At 42.3% G+C, this 27,992-nt stretch overlaps 1 protein-coding gene across 21 annotated transcripts in view; it reads left to right on the top strand.

Moving 5' to 3' along the window:
* The first annotated feature begins 6,549 nt into the window (after positions 1–6,549).
* Positions 6,550–27,992, top strand: part of GPHN (gephyrin) — a 246,328-nt gene continuing 224,885 nt past the window's right edge. For 4 of the 21 annotated variants that reach the window (XM_081855746.1, XM_081855732.1, XM_081855751.1 and 1 more), the window contains exon 1: positions 6,553–6,725. In XM_081855746.1, the coding sequence (XP_081711872.1) occupies positions 6,662–6,725 (64 nt within the window). In that variant the 5' untranslated portion in view covers positions 6,553–6,661. Of the gene's footprint in view, positions 6,726–27,992 lie in introns of all 21 variants that reach the window. The other 17 variants (XM_081855744.1, XM_081855735.1, XM_081855747.1 and 14 more) reach the window with 8 other exon arrangements.

The following is a 27,992-nucleotide window of genomic DNA, read 5'->3' as shown; positions in this document are numbered from 1 at the left end:
ACTTGGATAATGGAGATAAAATTCTATTAATGGTCTACTGAGACAGCTAGTATTGTGACTTCATTGGCTTTGCACCAGTGAAACAGAAGTAAAATCTTGGATCCTATTATTGACCTTTTGAGCTAGCCAAATAGACTATCTGCAATAGATAGCACATTTTAAAATAAAAGGAATTGCTGCAAAAAAAAGCCACAGGCACTGTAAAATACTGAGTTAAGGAATTAATATCAGGCAGATGTTTTAAATCTTCTTAAGTGTTTGCCTCAGATAATTTTCAGACAATTTCTTTTTAAAGCATCCCTGCCACATATATAACACTTTAATCTCCAGGATTATACTAAACCTCATTAATGTAATGCAAATATTCTCTAGTTTTAGTTCCCATCATTTGTTTATGATGATTAGAATTTTTCTGTGTACATTAATTATACTCCAACATGGCTATAATTATGATTCCAAATCCTGTATTCATGTTATATAGAGCAACCAATAGTCTGCTATCTCGAATAAATCAATCAGGAAAATAAGTTTTATGGAGTTTTGCTTTGCAACAAAAGGTTCTGACCACAGTCCACATTTTTGAAAGAAAGCTTGACCTTTGTGGCTGAGAACCAGCAGAACCTGCATTGCTTCTGCAGGGGCAAGTCCTGTCTCACAAACCCAATAGAGTTGAGAGTGTCAACAAGCATATACTGTAGATAGATGTGTACCTAGAACTTTCTGCAAGCATTCAACAAGGTCCCTCACCAAAGACTCCTGAGTAAGCCTAGCAGTCCTGGAATTAGGGGAGAGGTTCTCTTGAGGATCAGGAATTGGTTAAGTAACATGAAGCAGAGATGTCATGGACTGGCTGGATGGATGCCAAGGAATGGTGGGAGGCGCCAGCTGGTGGTGACAATGATTGGTCAGAGGGAGAAGAGAGAGCAGACTGGGAGAGGTAGGTTTTGGAAGCAGAAGAGGTAACTGGGTTTACTGAGCAGGAAGAGTCTGTCAGGAAGCAATCCAGAAGCAGGGGAGGAGGGAGGCCAAGAGGCAGAGATGAGTCAGGCTGCTGAAGAAGCCAGGGGGTCTCCTAGAACGAGAACCAGAAGAGGTATGAAGAGGAAGGAGCAGAGACAGGCACGGCAACGCAGTCTCAGATTGCTTGGAAAGGACATGAGGGAGGAGGAGACTTAGACACCTATGGGAAGGTGGGGGATCTCCAGCCCCAACAACTGCTTCATAGATTCAAGATCTACTGGGATGAATTGCTGTCCTCACTAGGCCTGACCTCCTGGGTTGAACTTGTTTCCTTGAATAAAGAGTTAACTTCACTGATGCCATGTGATTTACTGCTGACCTGCTCCTGACACCTGCTCCTGATAACAGAGTAGAAATTGCTCTTGAGATCTGTGCTTTTGAACCTGTTAGGAGTTAGCAGTGAAGTGGCCAGGTTTGTTGGTGATAATAAGGGTGGATCCACACACAGGAAAACCCCCGCTATAAATAAGTCAGAAATTAAATTGTTATAGCAAAAGGGGAAAAAACGCTATGTAAAAATTGCATAGAAATTTCTTTTGCTCTCTAGTGCCATCTGGTGTTGCATGTTTTAAAAAAATACAAATATTGTTTTTTAACTAATTTAGCTGAGTCCTAAATTGTTCAGGGTGGTTAAAACAAAAAGAGACTGTGAAGATTCTATAGCAGACACGATCACTTAATACCACCAATTAATAATGCAGCAGACCCACTCCAGCTAACTGACCCCAATTAAATATAGTGCACCCACCTCATGGTACACCAGTTACATTAATTTCTAAAATTTACCACAGATTATCCAGTGGGGGACTTGTGTGAGGGAAAACTTAATGATTTAGAGTCTCAGGCAGGAGTTGATCAAACAAACAAGAAAAGTTTTATTAAACAAAAGGAAGTTTATGAAACAAAGTGGGTCAGGAAACGTGTTCTTTTAGATAGAAGTTAACTTATTTACTTTAACTATAAGATGTCTCAGGCTTAAACAAAATATTATAGGCACAACTCTTCTTAAGCTTCAGTTACTGAAAATCAGTTGGGACGCTTCAGGTACAGTAGATAAATATCAAGTTTCCAGAATAGATGGTAAAATGTTCAATTCAGTTTCTGTCACTTAGATATTACAGTTAAATACTTTCAACACCATATCGCTTCCTTCACAGCTTAATACTGTGGTTCATGTGCAAGGGGCACTTTTCCTCAGTTACCCACTCTCTTAACCATCCCACACCTGAGGTCTTCTAAATGGTATAATAGACCCAGGAGATCACTTCACCCCTTGTTGCTGGTTGGGAGTCTTCAGTACTGAAATATACTTGGAGTCGAGAGTGGATTTCATGCTCTTTATTCAGCTCATAGTGGTGAGGAGGAATGGAAGGTCCCCCAGAATGTCTGCTTTATATACATTCTTTACACAATGGGCCCCACGTGATTGGCTAATTCCGGGATTCACCTGTAGGCCAATCTGGTTGTGGATTCACTTCCACCTGGAGCTGGATTGGGTGGCTCCTGTGGACCAATCAGACTGCTGCATTCTGGACCCTATTGTTCTAGGACCAATCAGACTGCTGCCTTTTGGATCCTATTCAACTCAGTACATAACAAGTACCTAGAGGAACTCTCCTCTTCTGGCTATACTGACACACAAGAAGCCTAAATTTCCACAGGATCTACCTCTCTTGGCTCAGACTCAGCCCTCCTAGGACACTCCTGTCTATATACCTTTCCCAGACCCTCAGCCCAGTCTCCCTATCCAAGCTGCAAGGCTCTGTCCTCTCGCTATGGATAGTCTCCTTAGTGTTTATGTTTAACTCAGGGAGTGAGATAGAGAGAACTGGTTCTGCCTCCCAACCTGAAACCTGCCTAACATTTCAAATCAAATCCTATCCGTCTTCTCAAATCCAACCCTATCTCTCAAATCCAAACCCTATCTCTCAACCTGAACCTTAGGTAAAGGTAAAGGTACCCCTGACCGTTAGGTCCAGTCGCAGACGACTCTGGGATTGCGCGCTCATCTTGCTCTATAGGCCAAGGGAGCTGGCGTTTGTCCGCGGACAGCTTCCGGGTCTCTCCCTCAGAAACTGCTCCTTTTATTCTCCCCCTCCCCTCCTTTGTGTCTAGCTGACTCTGCAGCCAATCAGAGAGAGGTTCCAGCACTCTGGTGGAATTTCAGGCAGACTGCATCACCAGACTCTGGTCTGGCTCTGCTGTCTGTCACAAGCCCCCAAAGGACCTCTTCAAACAGAATGAATGGCAATATGGCAAATTAAATTCAATGCAAAAGGTGTAAAGTGATGCATGTCAGGGCAAAAGAATTTATTTTCATATATAAGGTCATGGGGTCTGAACTGGCTAAGCAGAAAAGAGACCTTGGAGTCGCAGTGGAAAGCTCAATGAAGATGTTGACCCAGCGTATGAAAAAGGCAAATTCCATGCTAGTGGATCATTCTGAAAGGAACTGATTGTAGAACTGGAAGAGGTTCAGAAAAGGCCAACCAAAATGAATTAACCTCTATGGGAACCCTGTCATCCTCAGCCACCCCAAGGTCTCTTACTTCCTGAAATAACCCTACCTCCTGGAATGCCTCTTATTTAAGCACTTCCTCAGAACTCAATGTTTACAGGTAGCCTTCTGCTTATTCCCCTAATCCAGCTGCATTATTCTAACTGAAATTAATACACATTCTTCCCTTGCTTATTTTTGCCTCCATTTTACCCCTTCCTGTTTTGGTTCCCTGTAGGAAGCTTGGAGCATACTCCCCCTCCCCCCACAAAATTACACTATCATGTTTTTGTAAACAAGCTTTGCGAGGTGGGATAGATATATATATATATATATATATATATATATATATATATATATATATATCTCAGTGTATATACATTTTATGAAATAATGAATTAAATAAATAAATATTTATCTGGCTGGGAAATGCAGCCAGATGGGAGGGGTATAAATAATGAATTATTATGATAATAAATTATTATACCACAAGGAGTCTGCTGTTAAATGTCCCACAAGATGCCTTTAAAACCCACCCCCAGTTAATGTCATATATTCAATTTGCTCTGAAGGAATCCTATTCCTCAGAAAAATAAATGGATTTTACTGGTAAGATTAACATAAGATTGGAAAGACTTATAATGGCATTCCCAAGTGGTCAATGCTGCATCTGATTCTGATCAACATTTCCATCAGTTTATTGGTTAAAGCAGCTGGCAATATATAAGCTACTCAAAACCAAACCAAAAATGCAGGATTCAACAGACTTTGTTACTCCAAAGGGGTGGGCACTGCAGGGAAGAGGTTCTGGGTTAACGCCTTTAACAGTAATTCAGCAGTGAATTTAACAAGAGGCTTAGAATGATCAAGGATGCTGTAGTTTCACTCGAGGTGGCAAATCCTTCATTGATCAAAGGGACTAGATGACCTCCACAGTCTTTTCTAACTCAGTGGTTGTATGTACTATCCTGCCTCGTAACGGGCCAGTGTATTTCAGCAGGATTCCAAAAGTTACACTACCTATATAACTTTCTGAATCAATTCCGAGGTGCTATTTTTGATCCTAATATTCTTTGGGCCTCCAACTGGCTCTTCCCCATGGTCTCATCACACTCCTATCATATTCTCTGTGTTTGGCCAAAAAATCGACTATTCCATTAGTTTATGTGTACTACTAGCTCATACTTTTATTTGTTTGTAAGCTGCTTTGAATACCATGTGAACAGCGGAAAATGCGCCACATGAATATATAAATAAGGCTGAGATCCCATGTATACTTACTTGGGAGTATGCTGCATTTGAACCCAGTGAGAGTGACTTCCAAGTAAATATGCATAGGATTAGGCTGCAAATACCAATTTGGCACAATGGTTTCATACAAAGAGATGTGCATTGTTGACTGTTCCACAGTTGTAGAGTTCCTGTTTGAAACCTATGGTAAAATATTTGTATTTTGATGCATTTCTAAGGGCCAGGATTAAACTTACATTGAATATGTGTGTTTGTTTTTATTCTGGTTTGGACTTTCATTTTGAATATCTTACCTTCTATAGTTTTTGTATTTTATTTATACATTCTTGTTTATATATGCTGTGAGTGGGTTCAAATTATTGACGAAGAGCTTAATGTCAAAACAAGTTATATTAAAATGATTTTCAGTAGTTATACTTTTTGGTTCTTATAATCAATGATTTCTGCACTATTTGGAAGATCTGCTAGTGAAATCTCACTGTTTATCACTATTATTAAACTAGAAGAGTTAATTAATCTGTGTAATCTAATATTTTAAAAGTTGCTGTATGAAATGCCACTGAACTTTTCAAAACACCACAAGGTCCTTTAGAGTGTATGCATGAAAAACACAGGTGTATGCATATTTTTGTTTATGGTGAGCAACTGTGTTATGGTTTGTGAATTTGATACTCTGTCAGTTTATTAACATTAATTGCCAAGCTCCTATCATGCCCCTTAGCAATGCAACTGCAAAGCCTGTGTACATGCACTGAAAGTGAAAGTGGGTACAGTACTGTCATGTGTTTTTGCTGTATGCATTTTAAAGCAATGCAGGTGTGTGAACCTGCAGAGTGATGCAGGGTTATGCAATGCAATGAGTGAATGTGAATGGAATGTGGGAGAATGCATCGCAGTGTGTTTGCATGTGCTATACATCGGTAATGAGCAAAATTAAACGACCAAAGCTCTTGTGGTTTGAATTTAGCTGTTCCAAATACCTGAACGCTGTATTTCTCTTCTTCCATTTCACAACCTTTCTACGCCCTGCCATACCAATAAACTCCCATTGGGCATATGGAGCGTGCATACAATACAGAGCAGGAAACGTGGTTGCAATGTGAATGAGTCTCTGAGCAATGTGTTTGGAGGGCGAGAATCTGCCCGTCAAATGCAGTAAGTGCGCGTGCAGTTGCCTGCACGTATGAATGCAGTGCAGTATGTGCCAGTGCCGCGTGATGCAGTCAAGTACGTGTGGATGTAAAAATGGTGACTGATGTTGGTGTGGGTGCAGTGCAGGTACATGCCGGAAAATGCCGGCATGTTCCGACTGCTCCAGGTCCCCGAATATCCCTGCCGTTTCATTTAGTACGGAAAAGAAGCAATGGGGATTCTGAAGACAGGCGAGATTCAGGTATTTTCTGCGGCGGGGAAAGGAAAGAAAGGGGGGAAAGCACCCTGTTCGGATTCCCCCAGCACCGGTACAGCAGGAACTCCCCCAACGCTCCTCGCAGCCCAATCGGATCCGACGGAGGAGGCGGAAAAGAAACAGAACCGAACGAGCCAAGGCATGGCCCGCTCTCCCGGCGCTCGATTGCTGCTGCCTGAGCCCAGCACTTGAGAAGTCCTCCTCCGGCCAGGAACTCGCCCGCGTTCTTTTCGGCTCCGCCCCGCGCCGAGCCTGGTTCGTCCGCTTTCCCCGAGGCTCCTCCCCCTCCCCGCCCCGCTCCATGCACTTCTGCTTCGCAGCCCCGCCCTCCGCACCGCCCCCTCTCCCCGCTGGCTCCGCCTCCCGCGCGTTCCCTTCTCCCCTCCTCCTCCTCCTCCCCCTTCCCCGCTCTCGCGCTCCTTCTCCCCCCCCCGAATTTCCCCCCCACCCGCCTCCCTGTCAGTGCGGTGGCTGCGCTGGGAAACATGGCGTCGGAGGGGATGATTTTAACGAACCACGACCACCAAATCCGCGTCGGGGTCCTCACAGGTAACGAACCGCGACCGCGAAGCGGGGCAGAGGTGGCTACGGGTCGGGGCTCGCGGTCAGGCCGCTCCACGCTGGGTGTCCCCTCAGCCGCCGCCGCCGCCGCCGCCTCCGTCGTGCCGCTGCCAGCTCCATTGCCTCCTCCTCCTCCTCCACCTCCTCCTTTCCCGGCCGTGGCTCCGACGCCGCTGCACCCGGAGCCCGAGCGCCCCTCGCCGGCTCGCGTGTGTGCCCTCTCTCCCTTCGCCCCCCACCACCCCCGGCTTCCTTCCGAGCTCGGCCTCGGCAGCGTCCCCGGCGTCGCCGGCTGAGGTGGAAGAGAGGGAGGACGGGAAAAGCTGGCTTGGCGGGCGAGCGAGAGTAAGGCTGCTGCTGGTGGGATTGGGCGCTGCTGTTGCTGCCGCATGCGGGCGGGAGGCTGTTCAGTGCCGCAGCCTCGAGTTCTCCGCTCCCGCTGGGGACTGGCCCGTAAATAACCCGCGTGGAGGGAGGAAGGCAGGCGATTTCGGGGGGGGGGGATAAAAAAAGGGAGAAGCGGCGGTGTTGGGTTTGCCTCGGGCGCCGAGGGAGATCCAGGTGCTCAGGGAAAGCGGATGCATGGCCAGGAGCGGCATGCTCCCCTTGGCTTCCCACAGGCCCCGGAGGAATCCGAGCTGGGCACCCCTCTCCGCTTTCACCGCGGGAGGGGATCGCCTTCAGCTTGGGCCGAGGTGGCATTCCTTTGCAAAAATTTTTCCTTTCTTCACACTGGGTCCTTTTCATTCCGGAGGAGGCGCGCGCGCGCTCTCTCTCTCTCTCTCTCTCTCTCTCTCTCTCTCTCTCTCTCTGTGTGTGTGTGTGTGTGTGTGTGTGTGTATTTGGAGGCGTGGGGGGAGGGAGGGGGGTTGCTAATGGGTGCAGAGCTGTTTCCAAACGCTGGATGACACCCCCACCAGTAACATGCCCTTGGTCACCCCCCTCCCCTCGTTTACCCCCCCTCCCCTAGTGGGACCGATCTCCCCCGCTGCGCTGCCCGGAGGGAGAAGCAGCAGCCGGCGCCTCGTAACCAACCGCCTCCACCTCTCGTCCGCTCCAGCGGGCAAGTGAGCAGCGAAGGCAGCAGCCAGGGACCCGCTACCGACGCCTCCACACTTTCTCTGGGTGGCACGGCAGAAGGGATTGGGCCCAGCCTTGCCACCCAGAGGGCGACTCTGTGAGCTGGGTGGCTGCTGTTGGCTCTCCTAACCAGGTGGACGGAAGCAAAGGAAGCTGCAAGGAGCAGCTGCTGCTGTCGTGTGGTGGACTGAATTGGTTCCATTGCATTGGCCAGAGGAAACGGGGATGAGTTGGGTGGCATTGACTGCTTGTTGCCCTGGTTACTTAAGTGCACAGGTGACCAAGCAACAGAGGTGGCAGGTCATGTGTTGATTGGAATTGAACTCAGTAGGCCCAGTCCTCCCAGCTGTGCCAACTAGAGAAAAGGAGTGATTGAGTAGGGGCAGTGACTCTTGCTTGCCACTGCCACTTGCTCACCAGCCTACCCAAGCAGCCACTGCCACTTGTTTCTCGGCTCTCTCTGAGCAGCAGTGTTGGGACCAATTCTCACCATCACCTGGAGAGAGAGGTTGGTTAAGTGTTCCCCTTGCTGCCTGCTTTGGGCCCCACTGGAAGAAGGTGGCCTGTACACAGAAGCAGGGAACCAATACATCTTGTGTGGTGACTTTTCTTTTTTGGCTTGTGGCATTCAGAGGCAGATAGATACTTAGGGTTGGTGTCAGTGAGTGTGCCTAAGGGGCTGGGATCTTGGCAGTTGCCCAATGGAGGCTGATCTCCAATACCAGCCTTCTGTTCACTTGGGAATTTTCTTCCAGGGCATAGCTCTCTAGTGAGTATGTAGTGTGGAACTTTGATTCTCCCCTTCCCATTTCTCTTTTTGGTGATATGGCTGCCTAGATGTCTGTCTTAGATAGCTGAAGACAAAGCTAGAGGGTTTGAATGATCTATGAGATTAAATTGGAAGTGTGTGTGATGATCAGTAGGAGGGGGAGGCAGGCCAGTGGGAGTTGGAAAACCCTAGAGATTTTTCTTGCACATATTTTCATATTCCTTTTAATTGAGACTGGGTGAGAGCCACTCTCTGTCCCCTGAAGGAATCTTGTTACAGAATGTGAGAAGATAAAACAGCTGAATGAGAAATAGAACAGCAAAGTATTATTTTTTTTGGCCTTGTGGTATTAAATAAAAATGCCTCTCTTCTTTAAAAAAAAGGTTCTGTATTCATGTACTGCGTACTTGGCTGCCCCAGATTTTGCGGGAGCCTATGGCCTGCCTATGAATAGCAACTTGGAACCTTCCTGAGTGTGAATGTGACTGGGAAATCCCAGTCTGATGATGCGCTGTTCTGTTCTCTTGGTACTGAAACTACCAGCCTCTGATTTTCATCTTCAGTAGCTGCCAATAGAATGTAGTTGTTAGGCTTGAAATTCTCTTCCTTTTCCTTCTGTCAAGCCTTTCTTGCAAGAATATTGTGGCAGTGTACAAAGTTCTAGAAGCCGCTGCTGTAAGAAAAACATAAATCTTAATGATGCTTCGGCATTGTAGACAACTGGATCGTTAAATATGGCAGATGTGGTTTGGCAAGGTATGAAATTCAAACTGCTGGAATTGTTTTGCCTTCCTATTTGCATATTTTCCTTATCTATACTCTCAGAGGCAGGGGTTCTTACAGAAGTCACATAAATGTCTAGGGGGAAGTATATGCAAATACATTTTGAATTTTGTTTTGTGGGGCCAGGTTTACTTTATTAAATGGTAGTTCTGACCGCCTTTATGTTGCATTTGGGAATAAAGCAAACCCAATTGTTTGACTTCATCATTTTTAAGAAAAATTATAAAAACAAATGATGGTTGTACAGGATATATTCTTCTTGAAAAGTAATCTGTCTTAGTGTAATGATTTTCTTGCAAGTGTTGCAAGATTTCTTTATTTGTCTGGTTGGTGTAATTCCTATTCTACAGAAAGATGTGAAACTGATTCAAAAGACATATTATTTTAACCTGAATGTTTTCTGTGTTTTTTAAGTTTTGCCTCCTGTAATTTAATAATTCCAGTTTGATGGATGTTTATTAGAATTGCAGATGGAATCTGTAGGTATTATCAAATGATGTAGAACCAATTTTAATTCCTCTGGATTTGGTATAATCATCGCTACTGTGTTTCTTATGTAGCATTTTAGAAATAATTGGAAGTTAGTTTATTGGTTTAGTATGAGCTCTTCATCTTTCAGTTGTTTCATATTCATAAAGTTTTATAAAAGAGTCTATAAGCATCAATATTTTAATGTACTATAAGTGTTGCATTGATTGGTTAGGCAAATGCTAAAAATACTGATAGGTTTTTCATAGCAATTATATTGAAGTATGTTATTATTCTTTCCTTTCATTGTGAGACAGATACAATAGTTCTATAGTGAATAGTATGAAGGTATCCTGTGTGTTTAAGAGCTTTGTCCACAAAACTCTACCTGTTTTATATGTGATCTTTGATAGCATTGTTTGTCAAGACATTTAAAAATACAATTAAAAATATAATTTGATGTAAAAGTTAAATCCTTTTGGTTACTCCCACAATTCAATTCAAATTTTAAAAAAATGTCTTAGTGCTTTCTGAAAGTTGTCAGGTTAGAGCTAAATTGCTAAATTTTGGGGGAAGTAAATTAATCAACTGTAGGGCAACCAGTAGGAATGTTCTGTAGATTAGTGCAGTATATTGCTGTTATCATGGTTGAGGGTGTTTGGTTAACTTTAGACACTGCAACAATACCAGATCTACTAGCTATGTTAAGCCTTGTCCAGAATGTGTTCAGGGACCTAGAAAAATATTCCAACTTCTTTAGCACAACTCCCCCCCCCCCCCCCCGGCCTGTCTAATTCCTTAAAGTTTCTTAAGGTTGCAGTCCTATGCCCATTTAACCTAGAAACCTAGAAACAAGGCCCATTAAACTTGGGACTTGCTTCTGAGTAGACGTATAGAATTTTATTGTAAGAGCCCTCAAGTGAGTGGTTATTTATGAATGTTTCATGGGTATGCAAATAATTACTGGAACATGTAGTATTACTTGACCAGTGCTGCTATAATATAGAACGTGGTTGGAATGTAGGCTAATATATGTCTCGTGATAGTTTGGTATTTAGAAATGCATGGTTATAATTTATTTTTCTGTTCACTTTTGAACTATGGTTATAAAGTAAATGTTACTAACATCTATGCTCTTTTTTGTAAATGTTGATCACTTTGAACTTTTTGGCATAGCTGATCTCAGTGCAGTGGCTGCAGAAGTGTAGCCTGGAAATAAGAGTTAATAGCTAGAACCATTGAGTGATGGATTTGCTACAGTAGTGAAATAAGGCTTGAGATATTCCTCATCACCAAGGAGCTCTGAGTACTACATGTAGTCTATCCTGAAATTATTGAGTTAGTAAACTTACAGCCTAGACTTAAGCAGGATTTTGGAAGTAAGTTCCATTAATGCCATGGAACTTGTTTCCTGATATATGTGAATATGGTTCAGATTCTGACTGGTCATCTACCATGTAATTGGAAAACAATAATAATGCTGCAAAAATCATCAATTTCTCTTGGTTTCAGATAAGAGAAGGTATCAGTTGCTGTAAAAAAACCCTACTGTATGCACTTACTTTAAGCATCCATTGGCCAGGAAAGATTTCAATTAAAACCACACTGTGTGTTTTCCACCAGAACACTCTTACTTAATTTTTTTCCTACCCAGGAATCATAGGCATAGTTCTGGTGTAATCTAGGACATGCTGCTGTCAATTTCATCACCCCGTTAGTGGAAGGTAAGTAGTTAGGACTTCCATACTCAGTGCAAGTGCAGCAACCCTATTTAATGGGCACAGGGAGAATAAATGGCATGTTTACTGTACTTTGCCAATGTGTTCTTTCAAGTCAAATCCATACTCCAATAGTGGTTTTTGTTCTTTGCAAAGATACGGTAATGGCAAAGTTTTCTAAGCCTGGAGTTCCCAAACTTTCTACCCCACAGCCCACTTGAAAGGGCAGAAAATTGCAGAAGCCTATCACTCACAAAACAGGGGCACAGAGCGTGTCAATAACCTTGGCAGATAGAGGAAGTATTTGACATCATCCGTTGGCAATTGCCAACATAATTTTCTATTAATATCAAAGCAATAGGAGGGGGTGGGGCAGGCAGGTGAGGAGGCACCTGGCAGACAGTAGCATTGAGGCCCAGCTGAAAATTACTCAGGACCCAGGCTCCCAGTTCACTGTCTGAGAATCACTGGTCTAAGGTATGGCCACCTTGCTCACCCAGTATTTATTAGAGGGGGAAATTGCAATAGGAGTTGGGAGTTCAGCAACATCAGGAAGACCACAGCTTCCCATGCTTTTAGTTCATGCACTGCTTGTGGTCTTCACAGAGGCATCTGGTTTCCCATTGTGGCAAACAGGATGTTGGACTTTATGGACCTTTGGACTGAGCCAGCAGAGCATTCCTATGTGTGTCTTGTTTACAGCCTTCCATAGTCACAGTTTGGAAAGCCATTTTAGGTGCACCCAAGGGCCTGGGCATTCTGAGTGAAACTTCTGACATCTTTCTTTGACCAGTAGAGTTTTCTTGCTCCATCATACACTTTTGAAACTAATCTCAATACACACACCCTTTTAAAAAAGAAACAGTTTTGTGGTTCAGGATGCAAAAGCCCTGCTTGGTATACTGAGTCAGCTGGGGTGCTGTTTGGTACTTTTCATATTTTTGAAGATGTGAAGCTGGGAACTTCTATTTCTCCCTGGATTCAATATAATGTACTATTGGCATTCCTCTTCACAGCAATGACTATAGTTGTAAACTTATAAACAGATGCATTTGCACATTAAATACATACGCACACATACTGATTACACATTCAAGTATGCATCCAATCATCATTTAATTACATCTTATTCTTAACACTCCATCTTATCTTGACACAGGAATGTAAATACTATGCTTGACATTTAGTTCTAATCTAGTTGTCTAGGGTCTCTATTGGACAGAGTACAAGGAGTAAGATTGGAATGTACAGGTAAACAGGTACATACAATCTCATAATTTATTATTTCTAGATGTTTGGTGCCAGATACTGTCTAACTTGCTAAGTAACTCCCTCTAATGTTTTAACCCTAGAATATATGTATCTCTTTCATGTATACTGGAGTAGAAGATAACATTTAGAGCATCTTAATGCTATTATATGTGTCCTAAAGTTTCAGGAATCTGAAGGTATAGTTTAACTATGCCCTTCATTCCTAAGATTGGGCAAGTTTTCTTCCCTCCCGAAAGTAGCAGGGAAGTGGCAAAATAACATAAATGGCGTTTCCATATGAGCAGTCAGTCAAGTGGGAACCGTGACTCATATGCTAAGTACCATAAGCCTTTCCAGACCTGGTGAACTGCAACTCTGATTATCCCAAATTGTTAGCTATACTGGCTGGGACTAATGGGAATGACAAAATAGCTCAGGGGTACCAATTGGAGAAGGCTGTTTGTTAAATCATATTCTCTCTCTCTCTCTCTCTCTCTCTCTCTCCCTCCCTATGCTGGGATGCGGGTGGCACTGTGGTCTAAACCACTGAGTCTCTTGGGCTTGCCGATCAGAAGGACAGTGGTTCAAATCTCTGCAACAAAGTGAACTCCCATTGCTCTGTCCCAGCTTCTGCCAACCTAGCAGTTCAAAAGCACACCAATGCAAGTAGATAAATAGATATCGCTGTGACGGGGAGGTAAACAGCATTTACTTGTACTCTGGCTTCTGCCATGGTGTTTCATTGCACCAGAAGCAGTTTAATCATGCTTGCCATATGACACGGAAATCTGTCTGTGGACAAACACTGGCTCCCTCGGCCTGAAACAAGATGAACACCACACCCCATAGTTGTCTTTGACTGGACTTAACCATCCAGGGGTCCTTTACCTTTTACCTATATATATGATGGAGAGGAAGGTTTATATTATTATTGCTTGCCTTGCAGTATGTTAAGTCCCCAGACAGGTTTATAAGCCTACATTCAAATTGAGGGCTTTTTCTAGGAGATGCTGCTAAACTTTCTTCAGTCTTCTTTGTTTCTTAAATCAGAGTATTTCTTTGAGATTTTAGTCCTATAAATTACCCTTGTTTTGGCAATTCACATTGTCACTTTGCCTCTTCCCCCCACCCCAAAATGAGATCACCGTCTGATCCCAAAGTGAGATTGCTGGCTCCTGCTTTCCATGTGCCACTTTGTCTTCCCTCCCAACCCCAAACATGTAAGTTCAAAGCTAGCACAATACCTTGTATAAAACACACACACACACACACCAGTTTTTGTAAATATTAATTTTTGCCACTATGTGTTTGTTGTGTCCAATTACGAATTGCTATTAAAAATGTGCTATTAACAGTGTGTCACAGATGTGAACTATGCATTAGTTCATGTGTTTCAAAAAAATAAATCAAACGTGCAACTTAAAAAAAGCGACTAAACATTCTGTTGTGGTGCCCACAACCTATGTTTCAGGAGCCATCTTGTGAATAGCTTATATATCTGCATTTCTAACATGGAAATGGAAGAATCTGCCTTCGTGGGCGAAGTCAAACCATTGCAGAGTTTCAGTGCCAGCTGTGGCTCCAGATACAGGAGAGGTGTTTTGTTGCAGCTGGGGCAGATAAAGACATCAGGTATGGCAGATGAAAGCATCGGGTAGTGCTGATGCAGGTGTACCGTGCCATTTCTTCTTTCTGCGCTCCTCCTACCGGTCATTCCTCCTGTGGTCACTGTGGGGATACACAACCTGATTGACTGTCTCTAGGTGTTGTGGTCATCTGCAAGGGATTCCAAATGTTGCCAGCCTTCATGTTGCATTTACAGACATCTTTGTAATGCAGAGTTGGTCAGTCAGTGGGCCTGGTGCCTGAAGCCAGATCCCCATAGAGCACATCCTTGGGGATCCTGCCATCTTCCATTCTGTTGACATGACCAAGCCAGCATAGATGTTGCTGAGACAGGACTGTGAACATACAGGGGACGTTCGAGACTCTGTCCTGCCATTTGATGCCCAAAATCTTCCTGACACAGCGTGCATGTGGAAGGCGTTGAGGCGGGTTTAAGTTGCCCATGTCTCACTACCATAAAGCAGCATGCTCAACAAGCATGGTTGCTAGACCTCCTTCTTGGTATTGGTCGTTAGCATCACATTCTCCCATACTTTTTTCTGGAAAGGCGAGTCATTGCCATAGCCGGCTTTGCCAGTATGCTTATCCAGTTCAGCATTGATTTAGAGGTTGCTAGTTATAGTGGAGCCAAGATAGACAAAATTGCCTACTACCTTAGACATGTGGTCAGCGCTGCTAATGCGTGGAATGCAGAAAACGCCCTGTCCCAGAATGTTGGTATCTGTCAGGCTGATAGAAACTATAGAGCTTCCTCAGAGTGTGCTGTCAAGAATGCATCATCTGCAAACAACATCTCTCTGATAAGGACCCACCGTACTTTTTAATGATAAATATAGAGCCTATAATATAGATGTGTGGAAACAAACTGTATTATCTGAAAGAGTTTTACAAAAATGGATGACCACTTACCTTCAAGGAAATGCAAATTCATTTGTGAAATAGAAATACCATGTGTTAACAATTATGGTCCTTTTAAACAAATTTCCAGGTTAAAAACGAAGTCATGAGGCAATTAACAATATATGATAAAATAATAGTCAAATAAAATATAACGGCAAATGGATTAATATCATATTTGTATAAATCTATTATTGAGGTTAGGGACGCGGGTGGCTCTGTGGGTTAAACCACATAGCCTAGGACTTGCCGATCAGAAGGTCGGTGGTTCAAATCCCCATGACGGGGTGAGCTCCCGTTTCTTTGTCCCAGCTCCTGCCCACCTAGCAGTTCGAAAGCACCTCAAAGTGCAAGTAGATAAATAGGTACTGCTCCGGCGGGAAAGTAAACGGCATTTCCGTGCGCTGCTCTGGTTCGCCAGAAGCGGCTTAGTCATGCTGGCCACATGACCCGGAAGCTGTACACCGGCTCCCTTGGCCAGTAAAGTGAGATGAGTGCCGCAACCCCAGAGTCGGCCACAACTGGACCTAATGGTCAGGGGTCCCTTTACCTTTTTATTATTGAGGTTCAATTTTGCCCTCAGCAAAATTTGAGAAGGTGGTGGGAATTGAAATTGGAATTTAGAAATTGAAGAGGAGACATGGAACAGTCTGTGGATTAAAGCGTCATACAAATCTATATCGGCAACAACAAAAGAAAGAGCCCTTAAAATTGTACATGGCTGGTACTTAACACCTTGATTCCTAGCTAATATAAAACTGGACCTCTCCCTTGTGTTGGAGAGGAAGACCCACTGTAAGGACATATCAGCATATATGGTGGGAGTGTCCAAAAATAGAAAGGTTTTGGGGAAAAACATATTTACTGAATTACCTTTAAGTACAAGGCAAACAATTCCCATGACTCCAGGACTAGCTCTGCTTAATTTGTATAGTCATGCTATGTTGCAGATTGGAAATAAATAACTCATAACACATCTGTTAATTGCTGCAAAAACAACCATTGTCAAGAGATGGAAATCATTTCAATTTTTGACTCTGGAGCAATGGTATAATGCAATTTGACAAAAATTAAAATTGTTCTTGATAGGAAATACCTTTTACTAATGGTTACAATCTAAGCATACACATATACATATACATATACATAATTTCATATCTGTAATAAATAAGATATATATACTTTATCAAAATTTTGTTAATATAATCAGAAATGTTTATCTGAACATAGACTGTTTATTTTCATTCTCATTTTATGTAACTGTTTAATGTCATATGTCCAAATGTAATAAATAAAATTTAAAACAACAACACCAAGTGTCGTGGAGACATCCAAGGTCAGGCCACTGGCACCACCTGGACCTGATTATCACCAGGTGATGAATACTGAACTGTGTTCGTGTCACACGGAGCTATCACAATGCCAACTGCAACACTGATCACTCTCTGGTGGTGAGCAAGATCCTTCTGCAGCCAAAGAGGACTGACCAATAACACAATTTGTGTGGCAATGAATTAATACTGCCAGCAGTACCTGAACTTTGGGATTGCTTCTCTGATTCCATCGAACAATATCTATTGAGAGACAGTGTTGAAAAAAGGAGGAACTACATCAAAGAGGCAACCTACAATACAGCCACGTCCTCCTTTGGCAAAAGATAGAAGTAGATCCCTGACTGGTTTGAGGATGGCATTGAGGACATGGAGCTTGTTATTGCTGCAGAGCACGAGGCTCTTACAAACTTCAAGTGTGCGCCCTGCAAGAATACACTTGCTGCACTGAGAAAAGCAAGGAGAGATGCCCAGTGGATTGCCAGATGATGTGCCAGTTACTCCTGACTGAGGCTGTGTCAGAGTATTCAACTCACTGCTGACAGCAGCAACACTTGCAAAATGTACGAAGGCATGAAGAAAGCCTTTAGACCAACAGTCAGGAAAACTGCACTGCTGAAAACCTTGTCTGGAGAAATTTCCCTTAGTATTGAATATTTGATGTGCAAAATAATAAATGAAGAAATATTTTTTAAAACAGAAACTGGAGGCTGGAAAATGGGAGATTAGAGTTATAGTAATATGGTGGAGAAGATACTAAAAAACAAAAAATATAGAAAAATGTTTAGAGGTGCGTAGCAGGAAGTTTCCCACTTCCAAAAGAAACAGCGGGATTGTTGTGATTGGGTATGTACTTTGATAGGGATTTGTTTGCTGACCTGCTTTAGTATCCTGAGGCCTGCACTGTTTGCCTTGAGTGTCCATTAAAGTCATTCTTGAAAGGTTGCCAAAGCTTATTAAAACAACTGGCAGTCAGCCAATGTTGCTTATCCAGGTGGGCACTAGCGTGGTGTAATGAAGAATGCTGAAAGGATCAAAGCAATAACGCATTGGTAGTCAGGTTGAAGCAGGGGGGTGGCACTGTGGGATTTTAATCAATATTCCTGGTAAAATGAAGAGATCCACAAGGGACAAGTCATGTTCTAGTGGTCATGTGCAGCTGTTGTAAGCAGATGGGCTTTACTTTCATAGATTATGGACTATGGTATGAAAACGATGGGCATTTGGGAAGGCATGGGCTACATAGAACTAAAATGGCAGTAAGTGTGTTGGTTCATTATTGTTCAAGGGGTTCCTGAACTGATGAGAATACGTAGGGTATAAGAGGGTATGTTATTTCATTATACACACACACACACACACACACACACACACACGACTGTAAAAAAAAACCCTTCAAAAAGAATAAAGCAATAAATTATCAGTGAAAACAGTTACAAACAATTATTTGAAACATTCAAAAACAATTATGATCAATGATAAACTAAAAACAGATTAAAACGCATGTCAACATTCTACATATCTGGGTAGGTTTATCTAAACAAAAATGTTATCAGCAGGCATTGAAAAGAGCAGTGTACAGAGTATTACCAGGCAAACATAGTGATCTGACAGTACATCACAATGTTCAAAACCCTGCTTCCTACCACAGTCCTGCAAGGCATCGGGGTGAAATCACTGAGACGGTTTCACCCCAGAGCCTCATCTCGCCAGGGAGGAAGCAGCTTTGCCCTCCCCAGCTGAGCAGCCCCCTACTTCTCTGACTTGCCCACCTCTCTGGTGGGTGCCATTGCTATTATAAGATAACGAGGGAGGCGTTCATGGTGAGTTTCCACACCTCTTTTTCTAGAAAAAAAGCACTGATCATCATATATGAAGGGAATGCAGTGGATGTAGCCTACCTTGATTTCAGCAAGGCATTTGACAAGGTGCCCCATGATATTCTTGTAAAGAAGCTGGTAAAATGCGGTCTTGACTATGCTACCACTCAGTGGATTTGTAACTGGCTGACTGACCGAACACAAAGGGTGCTCATCAATGGTTCCTCTTCATCCTGGAGAAGAGTGACCAGTGGGGTGCCACAGGGTTCTGTCTTGGGCCTGGTCTTATTCAACATCTTTATCAACGACTTGGATGATGGACTCAAGGGCATCCTGATCAAATTTGCAGATGACACCAAACTGGGAGGGGTGGCTAACACCCCAGAGGACAGGATCACACTTCAAAACGACCTTGACAGATTAGAGAACTGGGCCAAAACAAACAAGATGAATTTTAACAGGGAGAAATGTAAAGTATTGCACTTGGGCAAAAGAAATGAGAGGCACAAATACAAGATGGGTGACACCTGGCTTGAGAGCAGTACATGTGAAAAGGATCTAGGAGTCTTGGTTGACCACAAACTTGACATGAGCCAACAGTGTGACGTGGCAGCTAAAAAAGCCAATGCAATTCTGGGCTGCATCAATAGGAGTATAGCATCTAGATCAAGGGAAGTAATAGTGCCACTGTATTCTGCTCTGGTCAGACCTCACCTGGAGTACTGTGTCCAGTTCTGGGCACCACAGTTCAAGAAGGACACTGACAAACTGGAACGTGTCCAGAGGAGGGCAACCAAAATGGTCAAAGGCCTGGAAACGATGCCTTATGAGGAACGGCTAAGGGAGCTGGGCATGTTTAGCCTGGAGAAGAGGAGGTTAAGGGGTGATATGATAGCCATGTTCAAATATATAAAAGGATGTCACATAGAGGAGGGAGAAAGGTTGTTTTCTGCTGCTCCAGAGAAGCGGACACGGAGCAATGGTTCCAAACTACAAGAAAGAAGATTCCACCTAAACATTAGGAAGAACTTCCTGACAGTAAGAGCTGTTCGACAGTGGAATTTGCTGCCAAGGAGTGTGGTGGAGTCTCCTTCTTTGGAGGTCTTTAAGCAGAGGCTTGACAACCATATGTCAGGAGTGCTCTGATGGTGTTTCCTGCTTGGCAGGGGGTTGGACTCGATGGCCCTTGTGGTCTCTTCCAACTCTATGATTCTATGATTCTATGATATTTTCTAAACTGAGGAAATGCGAACAGAGCTTCTCTCTATGAGTGAGTGCACCTAGTGGCTGATGTAGGTGCCTTGAGATGGAGGGAGAACCCCTGTACCATTTAACAGCCTTGTTTCCCCCGCTCCTGCTCATTTAGATGTGGGAGCGAGCCCTTGACAGCCATTTTGTGACTGAGACCCACACCCATTTCAGAGTTACCCAGTAACCTGAAATGTTGGTGGTCCCTGCCTTATATTCTGTTCATCTGAATGAAGACCAGTGGCAGCACCAGAAAAAAATGTGGAGAGGGGTGCATGATGGGGTGGGGGGATGCATTTATGATGAAAAATATTTGTCTTACATGCTAGATCTGTGAAAAAGCAATGGCTGTTTGGATGCTTTCATTCCTAACAGATGCTTTCTAAAGTAAGTTCTGTTGATTTTGATAGTTATTTTTCAAGTGAGCATGCTTAGGTCTGCTGCCTTATTTCAATTTGCAGTAGATGATTTACTTATAACTTATGTGTGCTGGTGTAAGTGTTTTTTCCTTTTAGTGAATAAAATGGAAACCTCTTTTCTTTACCCTCCAGAGCAAATTTCTCACCTCTTTTTATTCCATTGCTTTTAGTAGTTGCACAGCAGGGGAGGAAATCAGATGCAGTTTTTCTTGGCTTAGAGGTGAAGTTTTTCCATTATTTCATATGTTGAACTGTCTGCCACATTGCTGTCAAAGTACAAGTTACATTCATACATATCACAGGTTTGCCTGCTTAGCCTCTGATGTAAGAGTTTGTAATGTCAGTATAAAATATAATTACAGATGTCTCTGGTTGCAGAATAGCAAAAATAGTTTAGTGTTGGCATCTCTTTCTCGCAGAAATTCCTCATACCTACATGGCACACAAAAGTTAGACAGGTAAATCCTTTACTATTTCTAGTTTAGGATTCCAAAAGGCTTCATCCATTTGCTGCATTTTCCCATCTCCTGAAGACACTTGCAGGCTAGGTGCATAGTTGAAGTGTAGAATGTTGTGGTTGCCTCCTGTTTGCCTGGAAAAGCTCCTGTCCGGAAAAGGGAGGGAACAAGTGAGAGTCAAAGACAGGTTGTTCGGGTGCTACAGACGCTTCCCAACAAAAGGAGGATGTTGCGGAGATAAGCAGGACAAACCCTTCCATGATGTGAATGAAGACACTCTCTTCAGCTGATAGCTTGTGAACCCCCTCCATTCCATGTGTTTTGAACTAGCCACCTTTACTGCAAATAGCACTGCTGACTGCCATTCTCAAACACTGCTGCTCCCTCCCTCCTGCCCACCCATTGCTGTCACAATTCACTCCTTTATGACTGCTCACATACGTGCCAGTTCCTAGGGGCTGAAGTCCCTTTGCCCCCCCTAAAATATTTGAGGTGGCTGCCCCCCCACGTTGATGGGCATTGCCATTCAAATGGTGTGTGCGCGTGCATGCCTTGCGACTGATTATGCGGGTCAGGGCTTACCTGTCCCCCCAATAGTTTATTCAAGCTGGCACCCCAACTGCTCATGTGCTTGCACTGACTGGCGATGTAGGCTCGCAAACTTTGTTCTGAGGTACAGATTCCTCAGAGTAAGGCACTGCGAGTCACATCGTTCAGACAGTTTTTGTGCTGCTGCTAAAGCTTTAATTTCATTTTAATGTCAAGCACACTGGTTGGTTTTTATTGGTAGGTATTTCTATTTAACAAAGGATGATCAGTCTCCAACTCTGGTGGTATTTCTACTTTATCTCATTGTCCTTAGGGTTCACATATTTGTATATCTACTTGGTTCAAGTGATAAGAGTGTACACAGTTTTGTTTTTAATGTGTTCTTGAAGCCATTTCCCTTTCTGTTGCCTATCTCTAACTCTTACTTTCCCTCTGTTTTTTTGGAATCTGGCCAGTTCCAACTTGCAGCAACTTGTGTCATCTTTCTGTTGCTCATTCTGTGTGTTTGAATTTCTGGAAACTAACTGGGCTTTGATACTGCCAGCTCATTTGGAACATGGTGATTATTCCTGTACTCCTACTCCTTTAATCTTTTAACTTTATTGGCAGTTGATGCAATCCATTGCTTATTGTAGGCATAAACGTGTGTAAAGCAAATGTAGAAATGTGCTTCTAGAAGTTTCCATTAAAATTTTACTCTTTGGTCCTCCAGATGTTATTGATCTTGACCACACATCAGCCCCAGCCCACAAGGTAGGGGATGGTGGGAGTTGTAGTCAAGCAGTGTCTGAAATGGCCGCAGGTTCTCTGATTCTGCTCGAAGCGGAAGCCTATTGACAATTGAGGACTGGAATGTTGTAGTTTTACCCTTCTTGAAACTTGCTAAAGCAATAAAAAACGAAGTTGGCAAATGACAGTTTCCTCCCCCACCCCCCATTGTCCTCATTTAGGCACAAGGTGAAAGCATTTTTTAACTAGGCCTTTGGGATGTAATCAACCTTCTTGCAGACACTGATGTTTTATATGTAAGTTATGACTTTCTTATTGTTGTGTCATTTTGTTGACTGCTCTGTGCTCTTCTTGGGGAGAAGAGCATCATATAAGTACAAGGAAATAAATACATGCATGTTGATTGACAAGAAAAAACTCCATAATCCATAGTTTGGCAACATCTCTTTTTAGGAGCAACCAAATGTCACACAAGTAAGCTAACCTTTAAGTTATCCAGAACTAATCATCAGGCTGAATGTCACACAAAGTAATAATGATTATTATTATTATATTTATTATTTATACCCCACCCATCTGGATGGGTTTCCCCAGTCACTCTGGGCGGCTTACAACATACAGTCATACCTTGGGTTATAGATGATTCAGGTTGCTTTTTTTGGGTTACGAACCCTCTGAAACCTGGAAGTACCGGAACAGGGTACTTCCGGGTTTCGGCGGTTGCGCATGCGCAGAAGCTCCGAATCGCAACCTGCATGTGTACAGACGCGTCGCTGCACGTTGTGAACGTGCATCCCACACGGATCACGTTCACAAGCCGAGCATCCACTGTACAGTAGAGAGTAAGGGGAACAACGGCCTGGGGCCTGGGCATCAGAAGTACAAAAATCAGGGTGCATGTTCTAGACATGACGTCTGCATTTAGATTCTGCTCCAAGGTGGGTAGGGTTGCCATATTTCAAATCAGAACAAGTTATTGAGCTTTTTAAAAGATTTTAAGATTGACTTGCCTAAGATCTAGTACAAGGCATCACATTTCAGAAATACACACACACACACACACACACACACACACACACACACGACGTCAATTCCATATTTGAAATCCTGGTAATATCCGGGAAAATCCGGACGTTTGGTAGCCCTAAAGATGGGCAGTCCTAGCCCACAGATCAGTGCCAAATGGAAGAGAAGAGAAGAGAAGAGAAGAGAAGAGAAGAGAAGAGAAGAGAAGAGAAGAGATTGGGCAAAATGTTGATATTGTTGAGTACTGGCTCAGAATCCAAAGAATATCAAATCAGGATTGTATCACTTCAAATAATGAATTATTGCCTTCGGTGTATGCAAGTGATGCATATCAGGGAAAGAATTCCAGCTTCACATATGCACTAATAGGGTCTCAACTGGCAGTGACTAACTAGGAATGAGACTTTGGGATCATAGAGGATAACTCCATGAAGATGTTGACTCAGTGTGTGGCAGCTGTGAAAAGTATGAATCCCATGTTATGAAAACTGTCACAATGCCATTATACAAATCTATGGTGCATTATACAAATCTTTGGTACACTTGGAATACTCTGTACAGTTGTGGTCACCTAAGCTCAAAAAGGCTATTGTAGTGTCAGAAAAGGTTCAGACTGAAATGATCAAGGGGTTGGAGCAGGGTGGATTTGATTTAAATCAAATCAATTTAAATCACTAGTCAGTAAGGCTTGATTTGAATCATTTTTTTTACAGAAAGACTCATTCTTGCTGGTATAATCTTTATATTTGCAACCATATGAAGGTTTCATTTTTGGAATAATAAATTTTCATACTAGTTTTTACAGTTACATCAAAAATTACTGATTTGGTTATACTACTAAAAATGCATAGATAATTATGAAATTATGGTGAGGTTTAATAAGTTAACTGTTTATATTTGGACAACTTTTCTGCTGTACTTTATTGGAAGGAGAAAAATCATCATTTCCTTAATAACCATTTAAACAATTTATTTAACTAAAATAATAACATTATAGCATATGTATCCATGTTTGTTAACTGATGTGGTTAAAAAATTATATATTTTTTTAACTTAGACTGAGTTTTAAAGGTAAAGGGACCCCTGACCGTTAGGTGCAGTCACGGACAACTCTGGGGTTGTGGCGCTCACCTCGCTTTACTCGCCGAGGGAGCCGGTGTACAGCTTTCGGGTCATGTGGCCAGCATGACTAAGCTGCTTCTGGTGAAACTAGAGCAGTACACAGAAACGCTGTTTACCTTCCCACTGGAGCAGTACCTATTTATCTGCTCGCACTTTGACGTGCTTTCAGACTGCTAGGTGGGCAGGAGCTGGGACCGAACAACGGGAGCTCACCCTGTCATGGGGATTCGAACCGCCGACCTTCTGATCGGCAAGCCCTAGGCTCTGTGGTTTAGACCACAGCGCCACCCACGACTTGAGTTTTAGCACACATGAAAAACTTAAAACAAATCCTTATTTCCTGATGAATAGACTTTGGACTATAATGTAACTTAAATAGAAGACTATATTTAGAAAGATTTTTCCTCCAAAAGCATTTTATTTTAAAAATCTGATTTTTTAAAAAAAATCCGATTAAAAATATATAAATCTGATTTTTATTTTTTTTAAAACAACTCATTGATTTTTATCCCCCCTGGGTTGGAGCAACTCATCTGTGAGTAAATGTTACAATATTAGGGTCTTTTTAGTTTAGAAAAACAGCATGGGTTGGACCCTGCGCTTTTTTTCAGCCAGAACTCACCAGAACTCAGTTTTGTCACCTTTCAGGTAGGCCCCATTGCCATTATCAGAGAACAAAGGAGGCTTTCATGGTGAGTTCTGGCACCTCTTTTTCTAGAAAAATAGTACTGGTTGGATCCAATAGAATATATGAGGCTATGCATGGTGTAGAGAAAGTAGACAGAGGACTTTTTCCTCCCTTCATCAAAGTAATAGAACCCAGAATCGTCCAATGAAGCTGAATGTTAGAATGTTAGAAGATTCAGGACAGATAAAAGTACTTCACACAGCACAAAGTAAAATTAGTGTTCTGCCTAATTTTACAGTGTTCATGGAGATATGTTCTATCAGAACAGGATTTTCTAAACACCTCAAGTTTATTCTTAGAAAGATCAAAGTGTCTTGCTTTTCAAAATTAACTGCTGTTAATTTTCTTAGTCCATAGCATCCCTTTCCAAAAAGTATATAAAATGTACTTTTGAGATAGAGCTGTATTTTCCACACATAATTTATCATACATTTAAGGAGGCTATTGAGTTAACATTTTTACAGACAAAATCAGTAGCTGCAACTAGAAGAGGGCTACATATATATTAAAAATGAAATGTCCATGCGGCATGAGATGTGTAGAGGATTTAGAAAGTTAGTTATGAGTAGGTTCTTTGTAATGTGCTGTTTGATATAAATGTTTAACCCTTGAATTGAAAGGTTAATAGGACCTGTTATAGAATTATTACAGAAGGCAGTGTAGCTACAGTATTTGTAGAACTACTATCGAAGAAACTGTAACTGCCCTTGTGTGACACTTACCTATCATATAATCATTAAGGAGATTTGCTTTAGAAGAAATTATGGTAAAGACTGAGGGGTATTTTAGAATGGTTACTCAACTGTAGAACAGAACTACAGTATTTTCTCTTTAAACTACATTCTGATTTGGGTACTTTGGATGGGATTTATGGATTTATGGATGTGGTCATTGGTTTGTTTTTGTTTTGATTATGTATTTTGTGTTTTTATATTGTGATGTTATCTTGTGAACTGCCCTGAGAACTGTGGGTATAGGGCAGTATGTAAATTTAATAAATAATAATTATATTTAAAGTGTCGCTCTCCTTAGGGTGCTCACAATCCACCTTCCACTGCCCAGTGCACATCTGTTACACCTCAACAGATCACTATTCCTCCAACAACTTCCATTCCATCTGGTTTTGCTGGCCACATGCTAGCCACATGACCTGGAAAAACTGTCTGCAGACAAAAGTTGGCTTCCTCAACAAGTAAAGCGAGATGAGTGCCGCAAGCCCAGAGTTGTTCATGACTGGCTTTAACTGTCAGGGGTCCTTTACCTTTACCTTTATTATTTTGCGTAGAGATTAGCTTGTCTTCTGTAGAATGCAGAAGGGCTTTGCTTGCGGATCATGCCATATATCACATTCATGCTTTTGATTATGACTTCAGTATTGCTTCTGAGAGTGTGGATGGCATCATGTTCTGTACAGCTGAGATAGTGAGGTAAATTAGCCTGCTTGTTGATTACATCTGCTTGGGCATGATGGTGGTAGCACTCAGTGTAAGACTCTAATCTAATTAATAAGCATCTAGAGATGTCCATGCAGAATTCTTCCTGTGTTGTTGAGAATATGTTTGTTGTTTGTCAGTGCACTTTCCGTTGGTGTCATGAGGAAAAGGTAGTTGATGCTGGTTCAACTCAAGAAATATTTCATGATAGAAATATTACTTGAGTTGTAGGTGACAGGAAAATGCTTCTGCATAGTACAGAATGGTATCGTCTGTATAGATTTAGTAGGGCAGAAGGTCAGGCCTTGTGAAAGAAAGGACTGTTCTGCCTGGCTCAGTGTGCATCTTGATTTACAGTATTGCTAGGTGAGTTCAGGGTGTCCTAAATGGGTCAATAGAGACATATGTTAGTTTTCTTTTTCCTTCGATAAATGAATTATTAAAAAAAAAAAATCACTTCCCTTGTTTTGAAGTATTTCTGCCCGGTGCATGGGTGTGTCCAGTTCAGTTTTGTATGCTGTGTTCCAAACCTGAGGTGTCATTCTTGATCTTTTTCTATTTGCCATACGAGATGCTGATAGTAATATACCATATTTTTTGTTCTATAAGACTCACTTTTTTCCTCCTAAAACGTAAGGGGAAATGTGTGTGCATCTTATGGAGCGAATGCAGGCTGCGCAGCTATCCCAGAAGCCAGAACAGCAAGAAGGATTGCTGCTTTCACTGTGCAGCGATCCCTCTTGCTGTTATGGCTTCTGAGATTCAGAATATTTCTTTTCTTGTTTTCCTCCTCCAAAAACTAGGTGCGTCTTGTGGTCTGGTACATCTTATAGAGCGAAAAATACGGTAGGCGTCAAATCATTGATCCAACTTTTAGTATTGTCTATGCTGACTGGCAGCAGCTGTCCAGAATTTCAGACAGCAATCTCTCCCAGCCCTATCCAGAGATGTCAGGGATTAAAGTTGCAAAGCAGATTCTCTGCCACTGAGCCGTGGCCCTTTCCCAGCCAGATGTTCAGTTTTCTGGAGAGAGTGTAGCACAAGTTTTTACCATAGTCTATACAGTAGTCTAACAGAAATGTTACAGTGTGGTGGGCTCCTTTCATTTTGTCAGCCTGCCAGCCAGCCATGCCCTTCTCCAGGATACTCTGTTTCATTCCTCCTCCCACTTTGTTTTCTGTGCTTCCTACCCTCACCCCAAGCAGTTAGTTCGTTCATATCTTGGCTTATTAAATGTTCCTTTGAAGACCTAACAAAAGATCTCAGTTGGAAGGGTACAAATTGTTTTGGCTATTTAATGTACTACTTATGCTTGGATGTTAAGAGGATGATCACATGCATGATTTTAGTGAGAAGATTGAATAGTTTCATGACAGAAACAAAGTGAGTAATTTTCTGTCAAATTCAGATTAAGTACCTTCTCTAAGGCAGGGGAACTTTTGCATGAACAATGCTAATTGGTATATGGGAGAGTTGCTCTGAGCAAATCTTCACTTATTGCTGTATAGTATCACTCATCTTTCACTGGCTGCTTATTGAAATGAAGAAATAATAAATTACAGCTAAACCAGAAATCAATGCTGTAATCTGATGATTTCTCTTCATCTGCGTGGGAGGCCTTTAGGACTATGATCTATCAGAACTATATGGCATAGTAATTATTAAGATATCAGCATTAAATAAGATATTTTAGAAGAGGATGAGTTAACATCTGTCAGTGATGGTTTCAAGAAAGAATTTTCTGAAGGCGGACTGGTTTCAATGAACCCAAAGGTCTATTTTGCTCCATTATTCTATAGTGCTTGTGTATACTGGTACACATTTGAGCAGTCTTGAGTTG

Source organism: Podarcis erhardii (assembly GCF_964252035.2).
Source record: "Podarcis erhardii genome assembly, chromosome: 1".
Lineage (NCBI taxonomy): Eukaryota > Metazoa > Chordata > Lepidosauria > Squamata > Lacertidae > Podarcis > Podarcis erhardii.
This window is presented reverse-complemented; position numbering and strand designations above follow the sequence as displayed.